This window comes from Aotus nancymaae, unplaced genomic scaffold (assembly GCF_030222135.1).
Source record: "Aotus nancymaae isolate 86718 unplaced genomic scaffold, 86718_ANA_hifiasm-v0.15.2.pri h1tg000014l, whole genome shotgun sequence".
Taxonomy (NCBI): domain Eukaryota; kingdom Metazoa; phylum Chordata; class Mammalia; order Primates; family Aotidae; genus Aotus; species Aotus nancymaae.
The window spans coordinates 87,664,927-87,690,522 of NW_026988425.1; the positions used below are offsets into that span (position 1 = coordinate 87,664,927).

The 25,596-nt window shown below is 34.2% G+C and overlaps 1 protein-coding gene across 1 annotated transcript in view; it reads right to left on the minus strand.

Annotated features, from left to right (window-relative positions):
- The window catches only part of SKIC3 (SKI3 subunit of superkiller complex), a 95,032-nt gene that overhangs the window by 21,076 nt on the left and 48,360 nt on the right, over positions 1-25,596 (minus strand). The window contains exons 25-36 of the mRNA XM_012477587.3: positions 25,475-25,543; positions 23,970-24,044; positions 22,876-23,017; positions 19,956-20,049; positions 18,261-18,338; positions 15,337-15,461; positions 14,407-14,530; positions 9,864-10,085; positions 8,935-9,007; positions 6,538-6,591; positions 6,251-6,362; positions 2,879-3,007 (exon numbers count right to left, since the gene is read on the minus strand). Coding sequence (XP_012333010.2) covers positions 2,879-3,007; positions 6,251-6,362; positions 6,538-6,591; positions 8,935-9,007; positions 9,864-10,085; positions 14,407-14,530; positions 15,337-15,461; positions 18,261-18,338; positions 19,956-20,049; positions 22,876-23,017; positions 23,970-24,044; positions 25,475-25,543 — 1,297 coding nt within the window. The remainder of the gene's footprint in view (positions 1-2,878; positions 3,008-6,250; positions 6,363-6,537; positions 6,592-8,934; positions 9,008-9,863; positions 10,086-14,406; positions 14,531-15,336; positions 15,462-18,260; positions 18,339-19,955; positions 20,050-22,875; positions 23,018-23,969; positions 24,045-25,474; positions 25,544-25,596) is intronic.

Here is a 25,596-nt window from a genome sequence, read left to right on the forward strand (position 1 = left end):
AAACCACAAATACCATGGATGCTGCCTACAACCAAAGAAATCAGAGACTACACTCAGAATCAAAGCCAAAGTGACCTACCCAAACAACACCATGGATACATCTTCAGGAAAAATTGCTCCCCTACCAAAAAAACACAAAAATTGGAAGTGACTATTAAACTAGATGTGCATATATCAATGTAAGACAAAAAAAACAAGAAAAAGCAATGAAATATATACCTTCAAAGGAACAGAATAATTCTATAGCAACAGATCTGAATCAAAAAGAAGTTTATGAAATCCTGGGGGAAAATTCAAAATACTGATAATAAAGCAGCTCAGTAAGATACAAGAGAATACTAAAAACCAGTACAAAGAAATTGGAAAAAGTAATTTAGGATACTAATGAAAAATTTAACAAAGAGATAGTTGTCATAAGAAATAACCAAACAGAAATTCTAGAACTGAGGAATTCATTGAATAAATAAAATACATCTGAAAACTTCAACAATAGACTAGATCAAGCAGAAGAGCCTCAGAACTTGAAGACAGGTCTTTAAATTACCTAGTAAGACAAAAATACAAAAGAATAAGCAAAGCCCACATGACATATAGGACACCATAAAGCAACCACATATTTAAATTTTCAGTATCCTAGAAGGCAAAAAGAAAACATAATTATTTCATTTAGAAAAACTATTTAACAAAATAATAGATGATAATATCCCAATTCTAGCAAGAGATTTAGGCATCTGAAAACATGAGAAAGCTTAGAGATCCACAATTATATACAATTCCAAAAGATGTTCTCCATGTTACACTATAGTTAACTTGTCAACAGTCAAAGACAAAAAGAGAATACTAAAAATAGCCAGAAAAACGCATACTACTTATAAATGAACACCCATCCGACTAACAGCAGATTTGTCAGCAGAAACCTTACAGGCCAGTAGAGAATAAGATAATATATCCAAACTTCTGAAAACAAAAAGAACTTTCAGTCAAGGACACTATATCCAGCCAAGTTATCCTTCATAAATGAGAGAAAAATAAAGTTTTCCCAGACAAGTAAAAGCTGAATATCACTACTAGATCAGTCCTACAAGAAATGCTTAATGGAATCTGAACTTGAAAGAGAACAGACAACATTTACCATCAGGAAAACATACAAAAGTAAAAACTCACTGGTAAAGCAATTATACAAATGAAGAAGAGAAAGGAAACAGATGGTACCAATAAAGAAAACCACCAAAATGCAGTAACATACAATAAAGAGAGAAAGAAATAAAGAATACACAAAAAATCAATTAATTAAACAACAGAAATAAGGCATCACATATCAATGGTAACCTTGAATGCAAATGAATTAAATTTTCCATTGAAAATACAGAGATTGGCTGAATGGTTAAAAAAAAAATTACCTAACCTATGCTGCCTATAAGAAACTAATCTCACCTATATAGGCTCGATGTGGTGGCTCACACCTGTAATCCCAATATTTGGGAGGCCAAAACAAGAGGATTGCTTGAGCTCAGGAGTTTGAGACCAGCCTGGGCAACATAGCAAGACCTCATCTCTAAAAAAAAAAAAAAAAAAGTGTATCTTTGACTTGGGAGGCTGAGCGGGTAGTATTACTTGAGCCCAGAAGTTTGAGGCCAGTCTGGGCAACATAGCAAGACCCCATCTCTTAAAAAAAAAAAAACTAAAATAATGATAGCAACAACATATTTGATTATATGTGCTTATGTGTGTGTGGATGTTTATCTGTAAGCAAAAGAGCAATGACATAAAGGACAATAATTAGGCTTGTTATGTTATAAGGATTTGCACCATCCATTAAGTAGTATAGTGTTAGTTGAAAATGGAGTTGGATTACTTGTAAATGTATATTGCAACCAGTAAAAAAGGGCAACCAGTAAAAAAAAGTAGAAAAGGAAATATAATTGACATGCTAACAAAGAAGAGAAAATAGCATCATATGAAAGGCATAACTAACACTATAAAACACAGAAAAATAGTTGGACAAAGACAGAAACAAAGAATGGGGCAACAAATAGAAAATGGTAAAATATATGATAGATACTAATCCAGTTATATCAACCATCACTTCATACACCTACAGTCTAAACATACCAATGAAAGTCAGAGATTGTCAATGTGAATAAAAACTAAAAATAGGTAGACTGTTCTTTCTTGTAATCTGAAGAACATGGCTTAACAATAAGTATGTTATAGGTATTTCTGATTTACTACTTAATAAATTCATTTTATTAAAATATTTCAATCTTATAAAAGACTCTGTAATCTAATACTATTAAACAAAAGCCTACTTAATTTGTCCTGGTGGTCAAAAAGACAGGCAGTAATGATGCTTAACATTTACTAAAAAAATGATTAATAACCTAAAATTAATTTAGTGAAAAGCTAATGTCCCAAGACAAAAGTAGGCTAATCTACTTATTAATGTAAGTAGGTTAATCTATGTTACTTTTCAATGAAGAAATTTATAGACTTACAAAACAACGTTCAGTAAATCTGATAAGATTAACAGCTTACTCTGACCAAGATTCCCAGGAGGAATCACAGGACAATTTCAATGCTGGTTTCAGCAAAGGACTCTTTCCAGGTCACCTCTATCCTAAAATGCTGGTAAAGTCTCAAAGTAAGTAAATGCTACAAAAAAGAGATTCCAGCTAACAGAACCTACTGGGCTTTTAAGCTATCTAGAAGAGAAAAAAATATATATGCTTATCAAACATCTGTACAAATATTATACTATGTATGGATTTTCAATGAATATATTTTTATAACAATATATGCTGAAGCTGTTTGCGTTCCTGATTTAACCATTCAAGAAATCTGAATTAAATCATGTATACAGATGCTTTTTAAAACTTACTTGAAGCAATAACAGCAGATAACAGTGCCAAGTATAAATCCATCCTCTTTGGCTGAGTGTTGTTTACCAGGGCCAGTTTATCATCAGCATGATAGGCTGCCATTAGCCCAGCCCAGATAGCAGGGTCACCTAAAAACAGGAAATACACAGTAGTAAGTTGTTAAAATCAACATGTTGCTGAAAAACTATCAAAAATGAGAATAAGAGTTTACACGTTTAAAAAAATTGTATTAAAAAACAATTTCACTTTTTCAAAGGAAAATTAAATTGCACTTGTTTTCAGAGACACACTGCTACATTCATCTTTAGAGATTTGCCAATTTTTCCAAACATATCAGAGAATGAGAAACATCCTATTAAGTTCTTCTTTCATGGCTGGTTAGCTCAGCTGCCTAGAGTGCTGTATTACTGTGGAAAGGGCAATTAGATTCACTTTCACTGGACAACAAGGACAAGTCTCACTCACCTTCATCACTTAGTAATCATTGTTTTAAAGACTCTGTCCTAGGACAAGGAAGATAACACAATTTTCCAGTTCTTAAGAAAAGTTTAAGCCAAAGGAATGGCTTACGATTTAAACTATATTCTAACAGGCAAGTGTGAAAGTCATTTCATCATTCCAAGTGAAGCATTTATATGATTACATATCCTTCATTCATTTGATCCTCCCTTCTTTCCTTCAACCTTGACAGCAGCTTCAGGGGAGGGAGAAGGAGGAAAGTCCAATAGTAGTGAGTTGGAAGGAAAACTTTTTATGCATAGAAAAGATTATGCATAAAGACTTCTCTATTTAAGAAAGTTAATTGTGAAAAAAAAATGAAGGAGATTTGGCATTTACAAGTTTTTTTTCTTTTCATCTGTTTGGTCATTTATTTTTATATATCTTACTTTGCCATTCACTTCAACATGTTAATATTTTAGTCCTGCGAGGCTTAAAAAACAAATGAATGCTTTTAAATTCTCACAAGCGGGTACTAGTTAAAAATGTAGTCACTTAATCATACTTTTTAGCTTTAGTTTTCTATTTTTTCTTATCTGACCACCCCACCCAATATATGTTTTCTATCAAATGTCTGAAATATATATCTACTTCAGTTATAGGTGACCGGTATTACTGCTAAAAGTAAAAAATCAACAAAATTACAAGAATCATTAAAATTTTATGCAGATCAAATATTTTTACAAAAAGTTAAATAGATACCTCCATATTATGAAACAATTTCTGCTCCAAATAATGACTATCTTATTTTAAGTAGCACAGACATAATCAAATTCCAAAATAAACAAATGGGGACCATTTTCTAGAATTTATGATGAACTATATAGAGAAAGGCACATGACAGCCTTAGATCTGGGTTTCAGGTCTAGCAATGCCACTAATTAACGTGTGGTAGTTCTTCCTTTAGGATTCATTTTCCTATAAAACAAGACAACTCAGATAATAGCTGAGGTGCCATAGGGTCTTAAATTCTATGATTCCAACAGAAGTGGACTCAATCTCTGAATATTAAATTAATCCTAAGATTAAGGGGATAGCCTCTTTAGGGATCTTACAGTATTACATAGTTTGGATTTCTGGTGGGAGAATGGACAATGGTTGGCAGCAATTTCTTCTATCACAACACAAAATAGTTACTGTTTCCATGAACTCTTCCATAGATAATCATCAACCCGAATTCCCCATAAAGTGACTCTAAGATAATATATAAACAACAAACGTAAAAATTTTAAAATACAGCTTGCCAAAAATACCTCTTAGTATCACAGAAGCACTAATCTAGCAGAAATCGGATTTTTTTTCCATTCAATTCTAAATTCTTGGAATTATCTTTATATTCCTGACAAGACTCCCTGGAATAGCATCTATGAAAACTGTACTTTGTTCATCTAAAGATCTACAAGGACTAGGGGTACAGCCACTACACATAACTACAATTATATTCATTTTCATTGGACTCTAAGGACAAGTCTCAAACAGGCACTCATCTTTACCACTCAGTCACTGTTTTAAGTGTCTCTGCTTCCTTGAGTATGTATTTATCTAGATAATCTGGGAACATCAGAGATCATTAGAGAGGACCTTATCTGGGCAGTCTCACCTTTCTAAAGTTTATGTCCTTACACAATCAAAAGCTAACAGATCTTTTATCATTCTGGATCCACAATAAGAATTCTTGAGAGTAAGTTCTATCTAATATTTACTTGAGAACTCCAAAAATAAAAAACTTACCAATATATACATATATAACATAGACAAATCAAAATGTTTAGTCTCTTTCTGTTCTATGTCAAAATGAAAGAAAAGATAACAGAATATTGATTTTTTAAATTAGTTTACAAAATAATCCCTGAAATGTTAGATATTTTACAGCTTAATGAGGATCTTTGCAATTATTTGTGAAGATAATATTGAACTTGTTCTTTCCCAACAGTGCTTAGCCAAAAGCAACAGCATTCTGATCTAACACATTTGAAGAGTTGAAGGGGAATAAATTTAATAGTATTTAAAATAATACTATATTGTGTAAAAATATACCTTATAACCCTATATTGCTAGACATTGCAGTCTTCTATGGCATTTTCCAACAGCAGTAATGGAAGCATGCTTAAGTGACAATCCTCAGTACCTCTGTGATCAACAGCCTACATACGACACAATTAGCTCAGGTGAGGCCATAACTGTGACATTTCTAACAGTTACCACAGAAGATACATCACCATCCTTCAAGAAGCTGACCACACATAAAACTATCTAAATATGTTTGTTAAATAATTTAGTAGCTATAGGCAAAACTCTCTAAGCCATATTGATGCAAAATGGAAATCGTTTAAAATTGTTCCTTGAAAATATGTGTATAGTTCAGACTTTCAGTACAGGTGATAAAGTATCATTGAGAAGACATTCCTTTAGGCCTCTTTCCATAATTGATACTCTCTTATCAGTAGCCAAAAGCAGATAATCAAATAATATTCAAAATCTTGAAATATTTTCTTAAAATTCCCTTTTGTCTTATTTCAGGGAAATATAAACTTTGCTCCCATAAACCACAAATGAATGCAAGATTGACAGAATCTAAATTAGTAAATATAAATGTACTGAATTATCACATGCACCTTGAAATTATGTGAATCTATGATACATCAATTTTTAAAAGTCATTTCTGATAGTATTATAAATTGTATTAAACACTTAAATAGTGCATAACACTTTAATCACCCAAACTCCTGTTGTAGATCTAAATTATGTACATTTTTGTCTGGTACAAATAATGTCAATAAAATATATATCGTGTGTAAGATTTTGCCCCCATTTAAAAAAATATGTATTTAGAAAAGAAAAATTGGAATTAATGAAGTAGATAGTATATGCACCTGGAGAAAGGAGAGCTGCCTTCTGAATGGTCTTTAGTGCAATATTTTTTTCATCTTCTGCTGAACTGCTTCCCATAGCCAACTGATTTACTGTAGTGTACAGTAATGCCTTCTACATAAGAGAAAAGAAGTATGTTAGCCAATTTTCCTAATAGCTCCCTCTCTTTCAAACTGACTAAAAAGACTCTATTTGATATGATATGATCCCTAAGGCTATGAAAATTATTACTCTTTCATCAATATTATTTAATAAATTCAACATTTCCTTTGTACTATGGCAAACTAACCTTTCCGTGATTTGAGTCCAGAATATGAGCCACATTTCCTGCTACAACACCTCCCTAGAACAGAAAATGTTGATGATTTATACACATGCAAAAACTTTCATGAAAAAGTAAAAATTAAGATTGATAAGACCTTGCCACTAAATCATTGGAAAGGTTCAGTTTTATCACATTTATAACTCCTAAACTTCTTAAAAGTATCAACTTATTATTACTGTTTGAAAAGACTAATATTCTCGTGAAAGGATATCTTTTCTACTGTGACCAACTCTACTTTCAGAATATTCATTTGAAGGTTCAAAAGTTATATAATGTTACCAACGAAATGTATACATTTTCTAACAATATAAAAGATTATAAAGACTGGAAGAGAGCGATCACAAAGATTAACATGGTTTACTACATGAAAATACATATTATTTTTAAAACTTCCATACTCTAGCACCGCGAAGCTCATCATTGCTTCAATAATCAACTCGACACTAAAAATAAGAAAAATATATGTAGCATCACAGAGTTTTCATTAGGTCAATTTGAAATCTGTAACTTTAAATAATTGCAGCTACTTCATACGGTTGTTGAGATTATAAAAATGCTGATAGCTAACACATAATAAAGCACTTCATTCAGGTAATTTTGGAGTCTAATAACAATGTTCTTTCAGGTTCTTTGAGTCAACTCACTCACTAACAATAACTAAAAATGTGAAATAAAACCCTGCTGCCCAAACTGTGGCTTGTGCATCTGCAGCATCCACACTCTCTAAGAGGTTGTTAGATGTGCAGAATATTGGGTCCCACCTCAGGTCTACAAAATTAGAATCTGCATTTTCACAAGATCACCAGGTGACTTCAATTGCACATTAAAGTTTGAAAAGCATTGAGATAAAACATTTTAAAAATGTATTCTTAAACACACTGAATAACTGACAAGATATTAAGGACTTGCCAAGCCATAACTGAAAGAGAAAACTGAAATTTAGAGATACAAGTAAGCAGGGAAGCTGCTTCTGCCATTTGCAAATGGCAACAAATTTTTTTTTTTAAGATGGAATCTTGTTCTGTCACCCAGGCTGGAGTGCAATGGCATGATCTCGGCTAACTGCAACCTCCACCTCCCGGGTTCAAGCAATTCTCCTGCCTCAGCCTCCTGAGTAGCTGGGACTACAGGCATGTGCCACCATGCCTAGCTAATTTTTGTATTTTTAGTAGAGACAGGGTTTCATCATGTTAGCCAGGATGGTCACGAACTCCTGACCTGAGGTAATTCGCCTGCCTCGGCTTCCCAAAGTGCTGGGATTACTGGCGTGAGCCACCGCACCCAGCTCAGATGCTAACAAATTTTAATTTTAACCCTGAAGGATGTATGGGCTAGTAGGACAAAAATTAAGGCCCAGGTTCACACAAGGAGGGGAGTATAGAGGAAACCCACATCAGAATAAGCTGAAACCCCAAAAGTCCAAACCCTAAGGTTCAGGGTGAATTAGAACTAAGCCAAGTCTCAATAACTAGCAACCCAGGCATAAAGTTGCCTGGTTGGTCCAAAACTCCTAAGTTCTAAACTTTGTATAACATAGTCCCACATTGGTGGACCGCCCAAGCACCCAGCAGAAGCAAGTACAAATTATTTCTATAGAAAGATACCTTAATTCTAGGCCTCAAATTATTCCTACAAATAATTTTCAAAGTACACACAACTGGGTAAACAAAGAAACAAAGCCACCAAGAATGAAAATCAGTAAAAATAATGAACAAGACTCATAGACTTCAAACAACTCTGTGGGTCTCACAGATTTCAGATTTTGGAATTATTAGTGTGATATGTGTTCAAAACATTAGCTATTACTATTATGTTTACCAACTAGGGAATTGAACTACGGAGAGGATACATTAACCACAAAAGTTAATAGAATACAAACTCCTGAAAATATCTGGCTGTTACAAACTAAAATACAGTATATAATGCTTTATAGAATGTCAATGACTTCATGTTTATAATTACATTTTTGTATACAGCAGTGTTCTAGTTCTTACTGCCTTATCTTTAAGAAGATTTTAAATAAAATTATCTTTTGGGATTCAAAAACACATAGCTAATGCTTACCATACGGCAATGTTACATTACTTTATCCCACATCATTAACATAATCTGTATGTGTTCAAAAAGATCTTTCTACTTCTTTGTAGCTCCCACAACATCTAGAACAGTGCAACTGTACATGGAAAAAACTCAGTATAATATTTGTTGAATGACTACTGGAGAATTTAGTTAATAACAGAACTCTCTTCATTGTGTAAATTATCTTTCAGAAAAATAATGCCATAGTTTAAAATGATCGTATTTACCACATCACAAGTCAGTTTATCTTTTTGCTAGAATTGGAAACAAACATTTCTTTACCTTTGCATTTCGTTGAGCATACTGAGCAACAACTCGAGACAACAGAGACCAAAGAGCAGGGTCACCAGGGTTACTAAAGAGATTAGCAAAAGCAGCAGGCTTAAGGACAAGTTACTTTAACTACAAAATGTACAACCAACCAACAATTTATTAAGTTTAAAACCTTTTAGACATCTAAACGAAGTTCATATTAATTGTGCATGTCTGGTTGAAGACATACTTTATATCACCTATATACACCAATAGTCTTCATGAAAATAAGAAGAAAAAAATCAACAATGAATGATTATAATCTCCTTGTGTTTGAACACAGTGTACTAAATTTCCTTAAAGAAAAGTTAAGGAAATTTATCCTAAAAATTATAGGATAAATAATATTGCATGGCAGGAAAATGACTAGTAATGAAAATGACATAAGCACTAAGCTATAAATAACAATTAAAAAAAAACCAGCAAAGATTTATAAAAATAAACTATGAAAGGAAAAGAAACTACAGACACGACACTTTACTGCTGAAAATAAAATAGAATAATTAACCACTGCTGCTAATGACAGCTTTCTTTTTCAAATTTTGAAGAAATTAATGAATGTTTAAATGGCTGAAAATTACTAAAGCCAACAATCTAGACAGTACCAGACAACAGACTAAGAATATTACAAACTTGGGAATTAAGAGCTTTAATAGCAAAACAAAGTTTGGGCCTTAAATTGACTACAGGCCAAACTTAGCAATTGAATTTTTAAAAAAATATTTATAGTAAAATAATATATATGGTCAGTTACCTGGTCCTGTGTAAAATTTCATAAAGCCAGGTTTGGTTTTCAAATGTATATGCTTACCTTATTTTATAGTCTTAATAAAGTCCAAATGTCAAATGCAACCGTATCAAATATAATTAGGTTCCAAGTTCACAAATACAGAATTTACCTGTGAACAGCTTTAGATGCTTGTCTTTGCACTGCCACACCGCGGCCTTGGAGTGCATAGATGGCTGATGTAAGAAGGCATCTCTGATAATTACTGTCTTTGTGTTTGATGTGCTTCAGTAACTCATTAAGTGCTGCTTTTGACAGTGTAGCATCCTGCATTGCCAACCCTAGAGCACACAGGGCTTGAAGGCTTTCTGTGGTTGGTTCCTTTAAGATAGAGCTGTAAATATATTTTAAAATTACCTATTAGTTATGACTAGAGTAGTCTTTATCTGTAACTATTTAAACATTATTTAGTATAAAAGGCAATTTACATTAAGATTCACTAAACTCAACTTTAAGATTAATATAAAAGCAAATTTCTTAGTGTTTAGAGATAGCAATTCCCTGATTGTCTGAAGCAGTTAAAAGCACCAGTGACTCTTTCACAGAGCAACAAAAGCCAAACTTATTTTCTGGTCATTATATCTAAGTTATATGGTTTGGATCTGTGTCCCCGCCCAAATCTCATGTTGAATTGCAATCCCCCACTGTTGGCGGTGGGGCCTAGTGGGAGGTGATTGGATCATGAAGCTGAGTTCTCATGAATGGTTTAGTGAATAGTGAATGGTTTACTGTATAGTGAATTCTCAAGTGATCTGGTGTGCAGCACCTCCCCTCTCTGTCTTCCTCCTGCTCTGGTCATGTAAGGTATGCCTGCTTCCCCTTCACTTCCTGCCATGATTATAAGTTTCTTGAGGCTTCCCCAGAGCCGATGCTGCCATGCTTCCTGTACAGCCTGCAGAATCTTCAGCCAATTAAACCTCTTTTCTCTGTAAATTACCCAGTCTCGGGTATTTCTTTAGCAGTGTGAAAACTAATACACTAAGCTTTAGAAACAAATATAAATTAGTTTCTTTGAGTTTCAGTAGTTAGGTAAGTAATTAGGACAATTTTGCTGAAATGTTGAGTTTCAATAAAATCTTAGAAGGTATGAATAATAAAAAAAACTCTTCAATTAAAATATGATTTTTATCATTCTGAAAAAGCTTTGTCTTATTTACTCTATGGTATTGAAACCAGCACTTTACATAACAAGTACAAATTGTCTCTATATCAACTGTACTCCAAATGAGTATTTTTATAATATAAGAAGAATTTACATTTCATAGATAAACATCTAGCATCTTTTTTTTCCTCTTCCAACTATAAAATCTGACTTAGCCTTATGGAGGAAAAGTCATTAATGTTTAGGAATCCTTGTTAATTTAAATAAAGAAAATCTTAGCTCTCCAGTAACAATGAAACTTATAATAATTATTGTGAATTTTATACTGTAATAAAAATAAAGGAATTTTTTTTAAAAACCTCAACTTTTTAAATGGTTTCATTTTACGTGCAAATAATGAACAGGTGTTGTACCCATAAATGTTACTTTCCAAAAACAAGAGCTTTTTAAAAGAAAACCACATAATAACTTTTAAAAGGTACTGGGATTCCTCTGCTTCTAGATCATCGCTAGGCTAGAAAAATAATTTGCTCTACCAGGATCACAAGTTAGAAGTGAGAATTCTCCGAAGTGGAAATTCTGGAGTGTAGTATCATTCCAGACAAAGATTATTCAGTTCTCGTGCCCAACATCCACAACTACCTATCAGAGGATTAAACCAGGTTAAAACATTCCAGCATAATTAAGCTTCATCAAACAATGTCATTATATTCTTTTAAGATGCAAATAAATCAAAATAGGAAATACTAAAATCAAAATAATATTTGACACTGTCGTACAAACTGTGAGTTCCTTTTTGTATCCCCCCTTCTATAACATTAATAAAGGAATATTTTACTCAAAGAATATTTTATTTTATACATCATTAGCCATGAATGTTTGCCATTAGTTATTATACAAATGCTGCCTAGTGCCATTATCCAAATAGCATAACCATTTGTATGTCCACAATTCACTTCTACAGTTTAAGTAGAATTTTCATGATTTAAGTAAGTACATCTATCAGTGAAGATTTAACACTGAGATGTAATCTAACATCTGTAATATCTGATGTTTTGTAGATGTCAATGTAGGAAAGATATATTTTAATCACTTTTCATTTAAGTGACCTTAGGTAAAAAATAAACTAATAATTTAGCAGTTCCAAGTTTTAAACAATGCTCATTGAAATATAACAGAAATATTTATCACATTATAAAATGTCACACATCTACCACTAAGTCTTTGGACTATTTTTGGAAGGAGGAGTTTTATATTTCATTTTGAAAAACAGGTATGAAATCATAAATTTTCTGAAGCAGCTCTGAAGTAAATAGCTTAAAGTATCCATAGTAACTCTTTTTACAATAAGAGTTAGTACATATGCATCCAAATATGGAAGTATGTCAGTGTCACATCTAGCAAATAACCACACTGCTAACGGGTACAACTAAAAAAGCATATAGTAAAATACAAATTTCAATACCGATAACAAAAAAAGAAATTCTAATTTGTGCTTTGCTCAAAGGAAAAAAAACTACCTACTTTAATACTTAATAATAAACAGAATCTAAATTATTACTGAAATGACTACATTCTAGTATTAGACAAACATGGTAAATGCTCAATACCTGTATGTTATTTTTTACCATGTTCTAGGGATTTTACACATGGTTACCTATTATCATAAAGTCTGTAAAGCTGATATCCAGATTTTTTCCCCTTACATAATGAACTTAATCCTATTCCCCTTAAATCAGTGTCTAGGACACTGCTCAGTTCCCAAGCTATGAATGCCAAAACAACAGCAATATAGATTAAGTAACTGAACTTTTGATAGAAAGAAGATCAAACAAAAGAATGTCAATGGGTAGAGATGGAAGCAGTTGGTAGTGTCAAGTTTGGATGAACTCATGCAGAAAATCAAAAACAAAGGAAGAAACATGAAAAAAACAAAAAATCTAGGCTTGGATCCAATAACATAAAACATAAGCATAAAGGTTTTCTTGGTTTTTTTTTTTGTTGTTTGTTTGTTTTTGCAAATGACTTGGTGACAAGGAGAAGGAGAAAAGGAAAGATTATATTGTTATTTTTTCTCCCCACTTCCATTTACTGTCTTAAGCAGTAACCAAAGGCTAATCTAACACCTCTAATATGGGGTTACTTTTGCCCTTGATAACTTCAGTAATCATTAGTATCTATGATTCTTGTCACCAAGTCATTTGCAAATTTAAGTTCTCGGAACATGTTATATACAACTACAGATACATGTTATAAGGATATATCCATGGAAAGTGACACGATTTTCTTTAAAATTGATTGGTTTTTCCTAACCAGCAAAGAGGAAGAAAAAAATTGCTTATTTATTCAATAAGGAAATGACTGTAATGACACAGGATAAGACAAAGGCATCACATCAAATGAACAAATGTGAAGTTTAGCCTATAGAACTGGTTCTCAACCAGTACTATATAACCATCTCATCCCCTCACCTTTGGAGATGGGGTAGTTACAGAGGCAATTTTTTTTTGTTGTAGTCACAATGACTGAGGAGTGCTAATATTAGCACTTAATGGGTGGGAGGTAAGGATATAAGCTTTTTGCAATGGGAGAATATCTCTGTACCATGAGGATTAGTACCACTCAAAAATACGAATAAAACACTCAGTGAGGACCACTGTTCAATAGCATACATAAATCACTACTGCATATGAAAGGATTAAAGCCAATTTTCTAAAAAACTAATCTTCAAGAAGTTAAAAAATACTATATAAGTAGCCAAAAATAGCACAGGTCATTATTTTATTAACTTATTCCAAAAACACAGAAATAGTTTTAAGTTTTGTTACACATTTTTAAAAGGATTCACCTTTAAATGAACCTTTTAACAGGTTATCTTGAAAAGGAAAGAAAAAAATCTCTCTTTGGGAATCCAAGAAGCCAAAAAACAAGGTTTCATTATAACTATCTTCATTAAAATTTTAAGATACTACTTATCAGGTGATCAGTTACTTTTTTAAAAAAACAAATACGCAACAGAGTATAGGACAGTTTTGAAGGATTGAGTAGATCCAGGGCTAACAATTAAATCACAATCTGTAGCTCCACCTGTGACTATCAATTCAGAACCAGGTGGGCCCAATCCCTTTTTTCACCCAAAAGTTCCCAAAATATTAAGAACTTCATTTTGGCCGGGCGCGGTGGCTCATGCCTGTAATCCCAGCACTTTGGGAGGCCGAGGCGGGTGGATCATGAGGTCAAGAGATCGAGACCATCCTGGTCAACATGGTGAAACCCCGTCTCTACTAAAAATACAAAAAATTAGCTGGGCATGGTGGCGCATGCCTGTAACCCCAGCTACTCAGGAGGCTGAGGCAGGAGAATTGCCTGAACCCAGGAAGCGGAAGTTGCCGTGAGCCGAGATCGCGCCATTGCACTCCAGCCTGGGTAACAAGAGCAAAACTCCGTCTCCAAAAAAAAAAAAAAAAAAGAACTTCATTTTACATTGCTCCAAATTTCAACCCAAATATTTAAGTATCTGGACATGTTAAGTGCTGATGTCAACTATACATACCATTTAAATAGCAATGTCTTGGCTGCATCCATTTTTCCTTGTTTATATTCAGCTATTGCCAGAGCTGTCAAGACATGGGCTTTGTCTTGCTCCAATTCAACGATAGACAAGGCTCTCTCATAGGCTGATACATAAAATTGAAAACAAAACAATATAAAAGCCATCCTGATCGATGAAGCATGGGATTTTTCCTTTCCTAATCCCATTTTTCAGAAAGGTCTAAATACAGTTAGAACTTTGTATTCTCCTGTTCTCAAGCAGATAGAATAAACATTTATAATAATCGAACTTGTTTTTACTGTTCCAAGGTGATTCTGAAGTATCATTAGGATTATTACGTGACAATCTCTAACTTCTACTTTCAGAATCTATAAGGGATCTAGGTCACTGTCTTTAAGAGCCAACTTGGACCAGAGCAGAGGCCTGGAGCCACTGAGTATCACCAAAATTCCCATGTGCAGCCCAGCAACTTCATCAAGCAGTAGATACTTAAATGCTCTCTACACATGTGGGCTAAGCTCATATATGTGAAAATGCATCATTCAACAGGTTTGGAGAAATCAAAATCGATTAGCAGCAATGGTTGAGGTCTTCATTTATCAGAAATTAACATCTAAGTAGTAAATACTTGCTATCAAATGCCAAGTCACACATCTGCCACAAGTGATCTTCGGCCTCAGTTTCCTCATCTGTATAATGAACACTTAGCTCATGACACTATTATAAAGACTGTTCATCATAATAACATTCTAAATGAGGTAACAGATAAAAAGTGCCTAGTATCGCTCCTGACTCCTAGTCAGATTTTAATAAACATTGCAACCCCCATCCCATCTAATTATTACATCTTTCTGTATATATGCTTATCATGATTAAACTCAACTCTAGAAAAGTAAGACGTGTCCTTTAGCTTCAGAGCAACATACCTACCTTTGCTGCTCTCTTTATAAAGCCCCTTCATGAATAAAGCCAATGCAAAACCTGTGATGTCTTCTAACTCTTCAAGGGGTGTTGACTTAAAAGCCTGGATAGCTTTATCATATTCACCAATGGAACTAAGAAGTAAAACACAACTTACTTTTAATATCAAAAGTAATTCTGACGTGTATCATCAAATTACTGAGATATAATTACACTAAGTTGGGACAGGCACAGTGGCTCACGCCTATAATTCCAGCACTTTGGGAGGCCGAGGCAGGTGAATCACAAGGTCAGGAGTTCGAGACCAGCCTGGCCAACATAGTGAAACCCTGTCTCTACTAAAAATACAAAAATTAGCCAGGCATGGTGGCACATGCCTATAATCTCAGCTACTCAGGAAGCTGAGGCAGGAGAACTGCTTGAACTCGGGAGACAGAAGTTGCAGTGAGCTGAGATCGCACCACTGTACTCCAGCCTGGGCAAGACAGAGCAAGACTCTGTCAAGAAAAAAAAAATTACGCTGTTTGTTTTGATAATTTCATGTGTACTTCTTTTTTAATAGTGGCAATTCAGTAAGCTATAATAAATTAGTGTTAAAGCTGTAGAAAGGATTTAAAATAGAAGGCATATTGCAAACAGGATGTACTAGGGGGATTTAATTTCATATTTTGCTGCTTTCAAGTTACGTGCGAAAATGATCATTTCTAGTAAATTACAAAGTGTCTCTCTTTTTTTAAATAAACTGTAATTAAAATTCCAAACTATAAAAATAATTTCAAGTTGACTTTTATATGGAACTCTAATTTTTTTAAGCCTGACACTTTTACTTAGTAAAATATTAACCTATGAGTATGGTTCTAGCATCTTTGCCAAGCTTAACAAGTCATAAAATGCCTAGTCAGAATCAAACCTATCTTTTGTGTAAACTGTTTATTTGCACTTTTTTTTTTCTTTTTTGGAGGGCATAGAGACACATTAAAATTCCATAAACAAAACATTATTCATTTTTGTGTTTAAGAGGGAGGAGACTGGGCATGGTGGCTCACACGTGTAATCCCAGCACTTTGGGAAGCTGAGACGGGCGGACCACTTGGGGTCAGGAGTTCGAGACCAGTCTGGCCAACATGATGAAATCCTGACTCTACTAAAAAAATACACAAATTAGCTGGGCATGGTGGCAGGTGCCTGTAATCCCAGTTACTGGGGAGGCTGAGGCAGGAGAATCACTTTCAACCCGGGAGGTGGAGGTTGCAGTGAGCTGAGATCACGCCACTTCACTCCAGCCTGGGCAACAAGAGCGAAGACTGGGTGTTTTTTTTTTTTTTTTTTTTGAAGTGGAATGGGGGATATAAACTGTTATACTAAAGGGCAATACTTATTAATAACAGAAAAATAACTTGTTTTTGCTAAAGATAAAAGAAACATATATAAGTTCAACTGTCATCATCTGAAGATAAACATTATATATTTGAGATTCTTCTTTCTGGTATCCATCACTATAACCTGAATCTGTTTTTATTTTTCATGTGTTGTGAAAATCTTTTTATAAAATCTTTTTAATCTTGGAGGATATGAATGAGGGCTAAAAATATAGGCAACTTTCACTTCTAAATAAATTTTATAAAGGTGAAAGAATTTATAAAATCAATACTCAAATTTTGATAAAGGAAAGAGGACTACCTTAGATTGTTTATGGATACATAACATATATATTAAAAAATATTCTTTAAATGAACACTATCTTCTGAGATATGCATGCTTTTGTGGAGAAAATAATGGAACTAGAGAAGGGAATATGGGGGCTTCAACAAATTTATCTGAAACTTTTTCTTTGAACAAGTAACCTGAACCAAGCTGACAGAATTGTAACACATAATTTGAGTAGTGACTTTTCATTAAATTATGCTATTACTTACTGCATGTTCATACATTTCATACATTTCATAATAAAAACAAAATTTAAAAAAAAACAGATAATCTGCTTTCAATGGAAGGTATATATTTTCTTCTAAAATACTTACATTAGTACTTAGATTATATAAAACATCAAAACTAAAAAGAACAATATTTTATTCCATATAATGTATCTATTCTCTGCTTCAACAAAACCTTGGAACTGACAGCTGTATCAATTTTTAATTTTTTTTTTCAACTTTTAAATATTAACAGTTTAAAATAATTGAAAGGAGAGGCTGTCAGAACAGCACAATTTTCCAATTTTGGATATAATTCAGTTACACAGTTATAAAAGAAAATAACTGGCTACCTAAAGTCTATCGTGTACCTCCTTAAAAGATGTAGCACTAATCCTAAAACATCAAAGTTTTGTTTTAACAGTGTTTTTCAAACTGGACCATTCAACTTTTGGGCAGCTCTAAACTTGAGGAATGCTGCCTTAACTTGAATCAAAAACCTTCCTCTTACAATACTACTATTCTCTGGTCCTAGTTCTACCCTCTAAAACACTTGATTCTTTATCTTTCTTTCATTCATTCTTTTTTAGAGTCAGAAGTCTCCGAAAAACTGAGGAAAGATGGAGATCCTTCTCCATCCCCAAACGGTACTCACGCAACAACTTCTGTGTACTATTTCAAAGGGGTTACCGGACCCCGAATGTTCATCCTCAGTTTAAGAATATATTACAAATAAGAATAAATCTAATTCCCCTTTCAATTAACTAGGCTTCTACTATTAGAGACATCTACTACCTCTCTTCCAAATGTTCTCATCTTCAGTCAACAAACCATGAGTTCTAAATCTGCTCCATATAAAGCATACTGAGGTTAGTTATCATACAGAGCCTGTTTCTACGGAAATTATGCATCCTACATGTTCCACTACTCTGGGAACTAGTCAGTATATCATCAGTACCATAGCTTTCACCAGAAAAATACAATCAATTGAGAGAATTAACGGAGAAAATCTATGCTTACCATAATAATCTGCCGTAATTTCTTACTGCAACATTATAAGCATTTTGGTCTTCTGCAGTCTGTAACAACAAAATTGCCCTTAAAAAAAAAAAGTATTTTAATTTATCTCTGTGCAACAGCATTGTTACCTTTCTCTTTAGCTGAATCCACAGATTTTTTTGTTCATTTAATTCTATGAATTCTTTAGTCCTAAGTTATAATAGCTTATTCACATTTTATTAAGTTGGTACAAGTAAAGTACTATATTTAGATTTTAGACTGTCAGGAAAATAACATCTAAATGACCTCTTAGTAAGTAAAATCATTTATTACATTTAAGTTCTAAATATTCCAAAAATCTAAATATGGGAAATGACTATGTCACAGTTTATAATTTTGACATATTTGGAGTTTACAGAAAATACTCTTGAAACTATTTATATATTAGTAGTTTGAGTTAGGAAGCCAGGAAATGGAATGTTTTCATGTGCCCTTGCTTGTACATACAGAAAAATATTTAAAGAATAGTAAGTTGAGGGAAGGGGACTAGCCATTAGAAGTCCCTCGAGGATTGGAATAAATAACTTGCTGACAACTCATATTTCTTTCTCATGCTCAGTTCCCAATGGAAAAGCAGGAAAATGTCTTAATGACTAAAAAGAATATTTAATAAGATTCTCGGTTTTTATTTTCTTTCCTACTTAAAGAGGACTGGCTCCAGAGAAATAGCCAAGAAAGGCTTTTTATCTCCCTGATAAAAAGGATGAAATGCATGAAAACCAAGCATTTGCTAGAGAAGCCTAAAGACAATATTACAGAGATGAAAAACTATACCCCATTTCGATTTATGCCTAATTTGTGGTTTCAACCATCAAATATTTGTTTAAAGCAGGAAACAGCAGTAATGATCAGTCAAGAAAGTGGTACATGCCCAAGTGACTGTGGAGATGCCATTTTAAGCCTAAGGTGTAACCAATGTTAGATTCACAATATCTGCAATAATAATGATATGTACCAAAAAAAAAAAATTGTGAATACCCTAGCTGCCTAGTTTTCTCTGTTTAAAAATCTTGCTCACTGTTGCAGTCTGTCATATTTATACAGTTTACTGGTAAGTTTGCTGGCTTTGAAAGAAGCAAAATAGTGGTTTTTCATATACACTTCATTTACTTCTTTCCATACACACCTGGGAAAATAATTTCTTGATTACATAGGCTCCAGTACCATCTAGTGATTACTCCTCTGAACTATGGAGAGAATCATAAACGGATATGGCAAAGCATTTGGGACACCTCAATTATTTTTTACCTGACAAGGTTTCTTGTAAAACATTTGAAAAGTTAACTGATAATGATTGCATTGCAATTGATATAGGACTTTACTCCTTAGTTCAGCTAAAACCAGGTCCTTGTCACACAACCAGGAAAAGTTAGGCAGGCAGACACACTGAAGGGTGAGGGAATGGATTTATTGGGTGAAAAGGAAAAAGAAAAAAGTCCTCAGCAAAGCGAGAGGGGTTCATGGTTATCAGGCCCCATCTCACAGATTGATTCCAGGCCACACACACAAGAATTGAAGAGGCCAGGCTCCTCCCCGCTTGCAAACGGTCTTGTTTCCCTGGCTTCACCCCGTTCTCCCAGTGCACAGGTCAGAGATTCTCCAGGAATCCTCTCCCTCCTCTTCCTCCTGCATCTATCACTATTAAGTGTAGTTTACCTTTGGTATGCATTTGCTGCTTCCTTTTTCAGTCGCAGATGTTCATTTAAGTAACCCAACATTGTGAAAGCTGGAGCATAATTCTCAATTCTTTCTAGAAACGGGGAAATATCTTCATTTTATATATGCATACTGAAGGTATTAACAAAATATTAGTTTTATTTTCAGTTTTTTCAGTATCTTAAATACCAGATTACCTCTTGAAATCACTTACACTGTTAAAAAGAGTGGCATGATTTTATCTTGAATACAATATGTCAGTAAAAAGTTTATTAACTCTTCTAAATTGCTGAATAATGTTTAGTAGTTATATATAATTTCTAGTTGTATTTTAGAATTTAAACATTTTTATGCCCAAAAGTATAATAACTTGAAATTATAGTTCTTGTTAAAACCAGTCATGAGATTTATAAGGAAATTCAGTTCTTTGGCTAATCACTTAAGCCTTACTGTGATTAAATTTAGCGATAATTTCTCTTGGTGGTTCTGTTCCAACATATATGCATTTAAAAAAAAAATAATAGCACTGTTCACTATAAACAGAAGACAAGTTTGGTACTTTCAGTGCAGTATTTTGAAATTTTAATGTCAAAAAACATGTATCTGAAACCATTTCAAAATTATAACAGACAGTGACAGAGATCTGATGTAACTAAGTCCATCTTGCTTCTAACCTCCCTGCTGTCCTTGTTCATTCCTGGGCACAGGCTACACTAACTTTGGGAGGAACTTGGTTTGAAACAAAGACGACAGCAACCCTCTCCCAAAACAAACCCCATTCTAGCCTGGGAACTAGACTGCCTTTGCAGGACTAACAAATTAGTCAAAAGATTAGAAATATGGCCAGGTGCGGTGGTTCACGCCTATAATCCCAGCACTTTGAGGGGCCGAGGCGGGTGGATCACGAGGTCAAGAGATCGAGACCATCCTGGTCAACATGGTGAAACCCCGTCTCTACTAAAAATACAAAAAAAAGTAGCTGGGCATGGTGACACGCGCCTGTAGTCCCAGCTACTCAGGAGGCTGAGGCAGGAGAATTGCTTGAACCCAGGAGGCGGAGGTTGCGGTGAGCCAAGATCACGCCATTGCACTCCAGCTTGGGTAACAAGAGCGAAACTCCAACTCAAAAAAAAAAAAAAAGATTAGAAATTATGGTTTAGGAATCAGGCAGCTGGAGGCTGCAAGATTCTAAACCTCCCCAAATTGCTCCTGGGAATAACATCACTATTCTAAAACCTAAGATATGTGCTTGAGATGTTTTGCAAAACCTGCATTTGATGGATCAGCTGGCATCACCCAGATTGATAAACTGGCTCATCTGATCTTGTGGCCACTACCCAGGAACTGACTCTGGGCTAGAGGACAGCTTCAACTCCCTATGATTTCATCTCCAACTCAACCAATCAGCACTCCTGACTCACTGCCCGCCCACAACCATCCACCAAATTATCCTTAGAAATGCTGATTCCCCAAATGCTCGCTTGGGGAGACTGATTTTGGTAATAATAAAACTCTAGTCCTCTGCACAATCAGCTCTGAATGAATTACTCTTTTTCTATTGTAATTCTCATCTTGATAAATTGGCCTTGTCTAGGCAGTGGACAAAGTGAATCCGTTGGGTGATTACATATCTATGAAGGTACAGTGTAGAAAAAGAAATACATCTGATCTAATCTACTTAAAAGTAGTAGTGGAAAAATCAAAGAAAAAAAAGTAGTAGTGGAAAGTAAGCCTTCAAATCCTTTAAATTATTTAACAAAGTACAGTGTAACTATATCTTACGTGACTGTTAGGTTCTAAGATCAATGACTAAGGTTAAAATCACATAAAGTTATTCTTGAAAAATCCTTAAAGTCATAAAAGAAAGAGTCAACAAAACTGAGTCAAAATAAGCATGAGGAGATCCATGCTTTCACATGCCATACCCACCCTAAGGCAAACCCCCCCAAATGCTGATGTTTGTAAATTAATTGTCTACTCTAGTGCCTCAGGCTAAATGCATGCAGAGTGCCACAATCCCCACAATATCTACAGTGAGGTATTTTCTCTCCAGTTTTTCACAATTTGTCTTATTCTTTATATTATTTGACTGTCAATATTTACTGTTTTCAGTATTCCTGCTTAAACTCCTTGCTTCTTTAACAGTATTTTGTCAAAAGTTAATGAAACTAACATTTCTTGAGCATCTAGGATATGCCAGGCACTCGGCATAACATTTTGTACAAATCATCTTATTTAAGCACTAAGCAATACTTTCCTGTTGAGAATTTTGGTAGCATGCCCAAGGTTTCAATCAAGGCTCCTAAGTGGTGGAGTAGAGATTAAAACCCAATAGTAGTTTTATTTTAAAAGACAGGAAATTATAATAGATGGTTAATAAAACTTCACCATTCTGTCAACTTCCTAAACCTAAACATATTTTTCCAATATCTTCAAGAACAATTAGGTGTTAAGTGGGGAAGCTAAAGACACTGGGTTTAGCACTTCATTTATATTATCTCATCTAGTTCTCACAACTCTACAATCCAGGTATTGTTATATCCACTACCCAAAGAGTAAACAGAAGTTAAGGGAGGTAAAATACTTGGCCTAAGACTGCAGAGAAAGTAAAAAGTAAACATAGAACAGCAGTAACTGTTCTAGTGTATAGTGAAGACTGTATTAAAGCCTAATATACTCTCCACTATAACAGAGAAATTACTTTTATCCTGTATCATAGGTAATAATTTTCATCTTTCTTCAAAAGCCTTTATTAACATTTACAAAGTAAAGACTGCTTTGCCATTGCAAAAAGAAAGCAAATTCATGTCTTTCTAAAAAAAACACCACTATTTAATTTGAAATGAACTGATTTTAAAAATTACCTAAATTACTTCAATAGTTATTCAAATATCTTGCTATTATGTACCAGGTATCTTACCTATGTATTTATTCAAAACAACTTGTGCTGCTGGAATAGCATTCATCTGGAGGATGTTGTACTGATACAGCTCTGTTTCTCTGTTGCTTTTATCTTGCAATGTTGTGCAGACCCAATATGCATAACCTAATGCTCCTTCAGTCTTTAAAAAAAAACAATGTTAACAAGTCGACATAGGATAATAAATATGTCCATAAAAATTAAAATAAGAAATAAAACAATGCACTTCAATACAATAAATAATATCCCACCTCAGTCTTCTGTAAGTCAACTGCTTAAAGTACCTTAAAAGGCAGGGTCATTATGATAAAACACAAAGCTAAGAACATATTGAAATTACTTGCTCCAATCCTAACTAGAAGAATCAAATAGGATGAAATGCAGAAAACAGAGTCTCGCCTGATGGGTTGACTTTCCCTTCCTCAGCACCATTGCCAAAGGTCAAACCAAAACAACAACAACAACAAAATACTAAAACATTTTCATAATAATCTAGAAATGCCTACCATGCCTACTCCTTATCTCATGTCTATTTTTTTCCTGGAGTCTCAGTTTCTAGTCTATTAATATATGTATCTATTAAATCTCAATGTCATTTCTTCACCAGCTCTTGAAAGCTGTAGGAAAAAGAAAAATGGAAGTTCTTTAATGCAAGACAACTAATCTGTTTCTAAGAAAGAATAAAGAATAAAAACAACTGATGTCATTAACATCTAATACCACTATCTATTCATTTTCTTTTTCTTAGAGGCAGACTCTTGCTCTGCTGCCCAGACTGGAGTGTAGTGGTGTGATCATAGCTCACTATAACCTGAAACTCCAAGGCTGAAGCAATCCTCCTGCCTCAGCCTCCTGAGTAGCTAGGTCTACAGATGTACACCATCATGCCTGGCTAATTTAAAAAAACTTTTTAAGAGACAGGGTCTTGCTATGTTATCCAGGCTGGCCTCAAGCAATCCTCCTGCCTTGGCATCCCAAATCACTGGGATTATAGGTGTAAGCCACTATGTCTAGCCAAATATCTATTCATTCCCTTAATAAGGATAATACTTTTCTCATTAATGAATCTTCAAGAAGAATGTTTAGATTCTTACATGCATATTGAGTTCTGTAGTGTGCCTGAAGAGATCCATGGTGTCATAACTTCCAATTGTCTCAGCAATAAGAGCCTATAAAAGGGGGGAAAAAACAGACTCTTAATGTGTTTAAAAGAAAATAATAACAATAATAATAAATGAAACTGTTTAGAAGAACCAAAGGTGGCCGGGCTTGGTGGCTCACGCCTGTAATCCCAGCACTTTGGGAGGCTGAGGCAGGTGGATCACAAGGTCAAGAGATTGAGACCATCCTGGTCAACATGGTGAAACCCCGTCTCTACTAAAAATACAAAAAATTAGCTGGGCATGGTGGTGCATGCCTGTAATCCCAGCTACTCAGGAGGCTGAGGCAGGAGAATTGCCTGAACCCAGGAGGCGGAGGTTGCAGTGAGCCAAGATCGTGCCATTGCACTCCAGCCTGGGTAACAAAAGCGAAACTCCGTCTCAAAAAAAAAAAAAAAAAAAAAAAGAACCAAAGGTTCACTAGCTGTGCTTAATAGCAAAGTTAACTTAAGTTTTTACTTCTATTGTTACTATTTTAACTAAATCTACCAGTTACTGTTAAAATAAATTATTTTTAAAACCAAAAATACCTTTAAAATAAAAATTAAAAAGTGATTCTGATAATCATCTAAGATCTACTGACCTAGAGTAGTACTACTCGAAGTGAGGTCCCTTGGACCAGCCTCATAATCATCACTTGCGAGCAGTTAGAATGCAAGTTCTTGGGCTCCTTGGGTTCAATGCTGACATAGAGGTTAGCACAGTAATGCCACTACTCCCAGATGCTACCACAGTGAATGGGAACAGGAGTTTGCCTTTCTATCTCTGCTTGCGTCATCAATTAACTAGAATTAGACCCTCTCAAAAGTACAATGAAAGATCTCTAAATCCTAATTAAAAATTTTCTGATATGGGTGATTCTCCTACTCTCTGAACCAAAGCAACTAGTAACTAAGTATCCTGATTACTATTTGGCAGTACAAAAATCAAAATTTGGGGGAGGAGAGAAGTTTCTTGAGGGTCAGAAAAAGGAAAATAAATCTTACACATTAATTATTTGACATAAATTGCATAATATCAATTAACCAGCATACTGGAGAGCATACTGACGAGATAGCAACATGCAAAAACATTGTGAGTTAAACAATAGAGTTCAGGGTTTACTTTTTCAGCACAGGCATGTCAGATTGGTAAGTGTTCAAAGGCCCCCCAACTCAGAGTTAAATCCTTACAAGCTATGTAGCCTCAGGAATCACACTTAGGATCTCTGAGTTTCTATTTCCACAACTATAAAGAGAGTATAACATCAACCATATCTCAAAGAATTGATGATAGATTAACTGAAATCGTGTCTACAAAGAGCTAAGCACAGTGACTGGCACAAAGTAAGACTTCAAATGCTGTTCATTACCATTATTATCATTGTTATGCATATCAGTCAGTTATTTATATCAACAGGTTTATTAATAACTATAGTAACTATATGTTATATATCTTACTTGTCCAATCCAGCACATTAAATAAGATGGATCAAGGGACTGGGCCATTTTGAAAGCTTCATGAGCTTGCTAGGAAAAAAAGGCAAAAAATATTACAGCAAGTCATTTTATAACTTATTAAA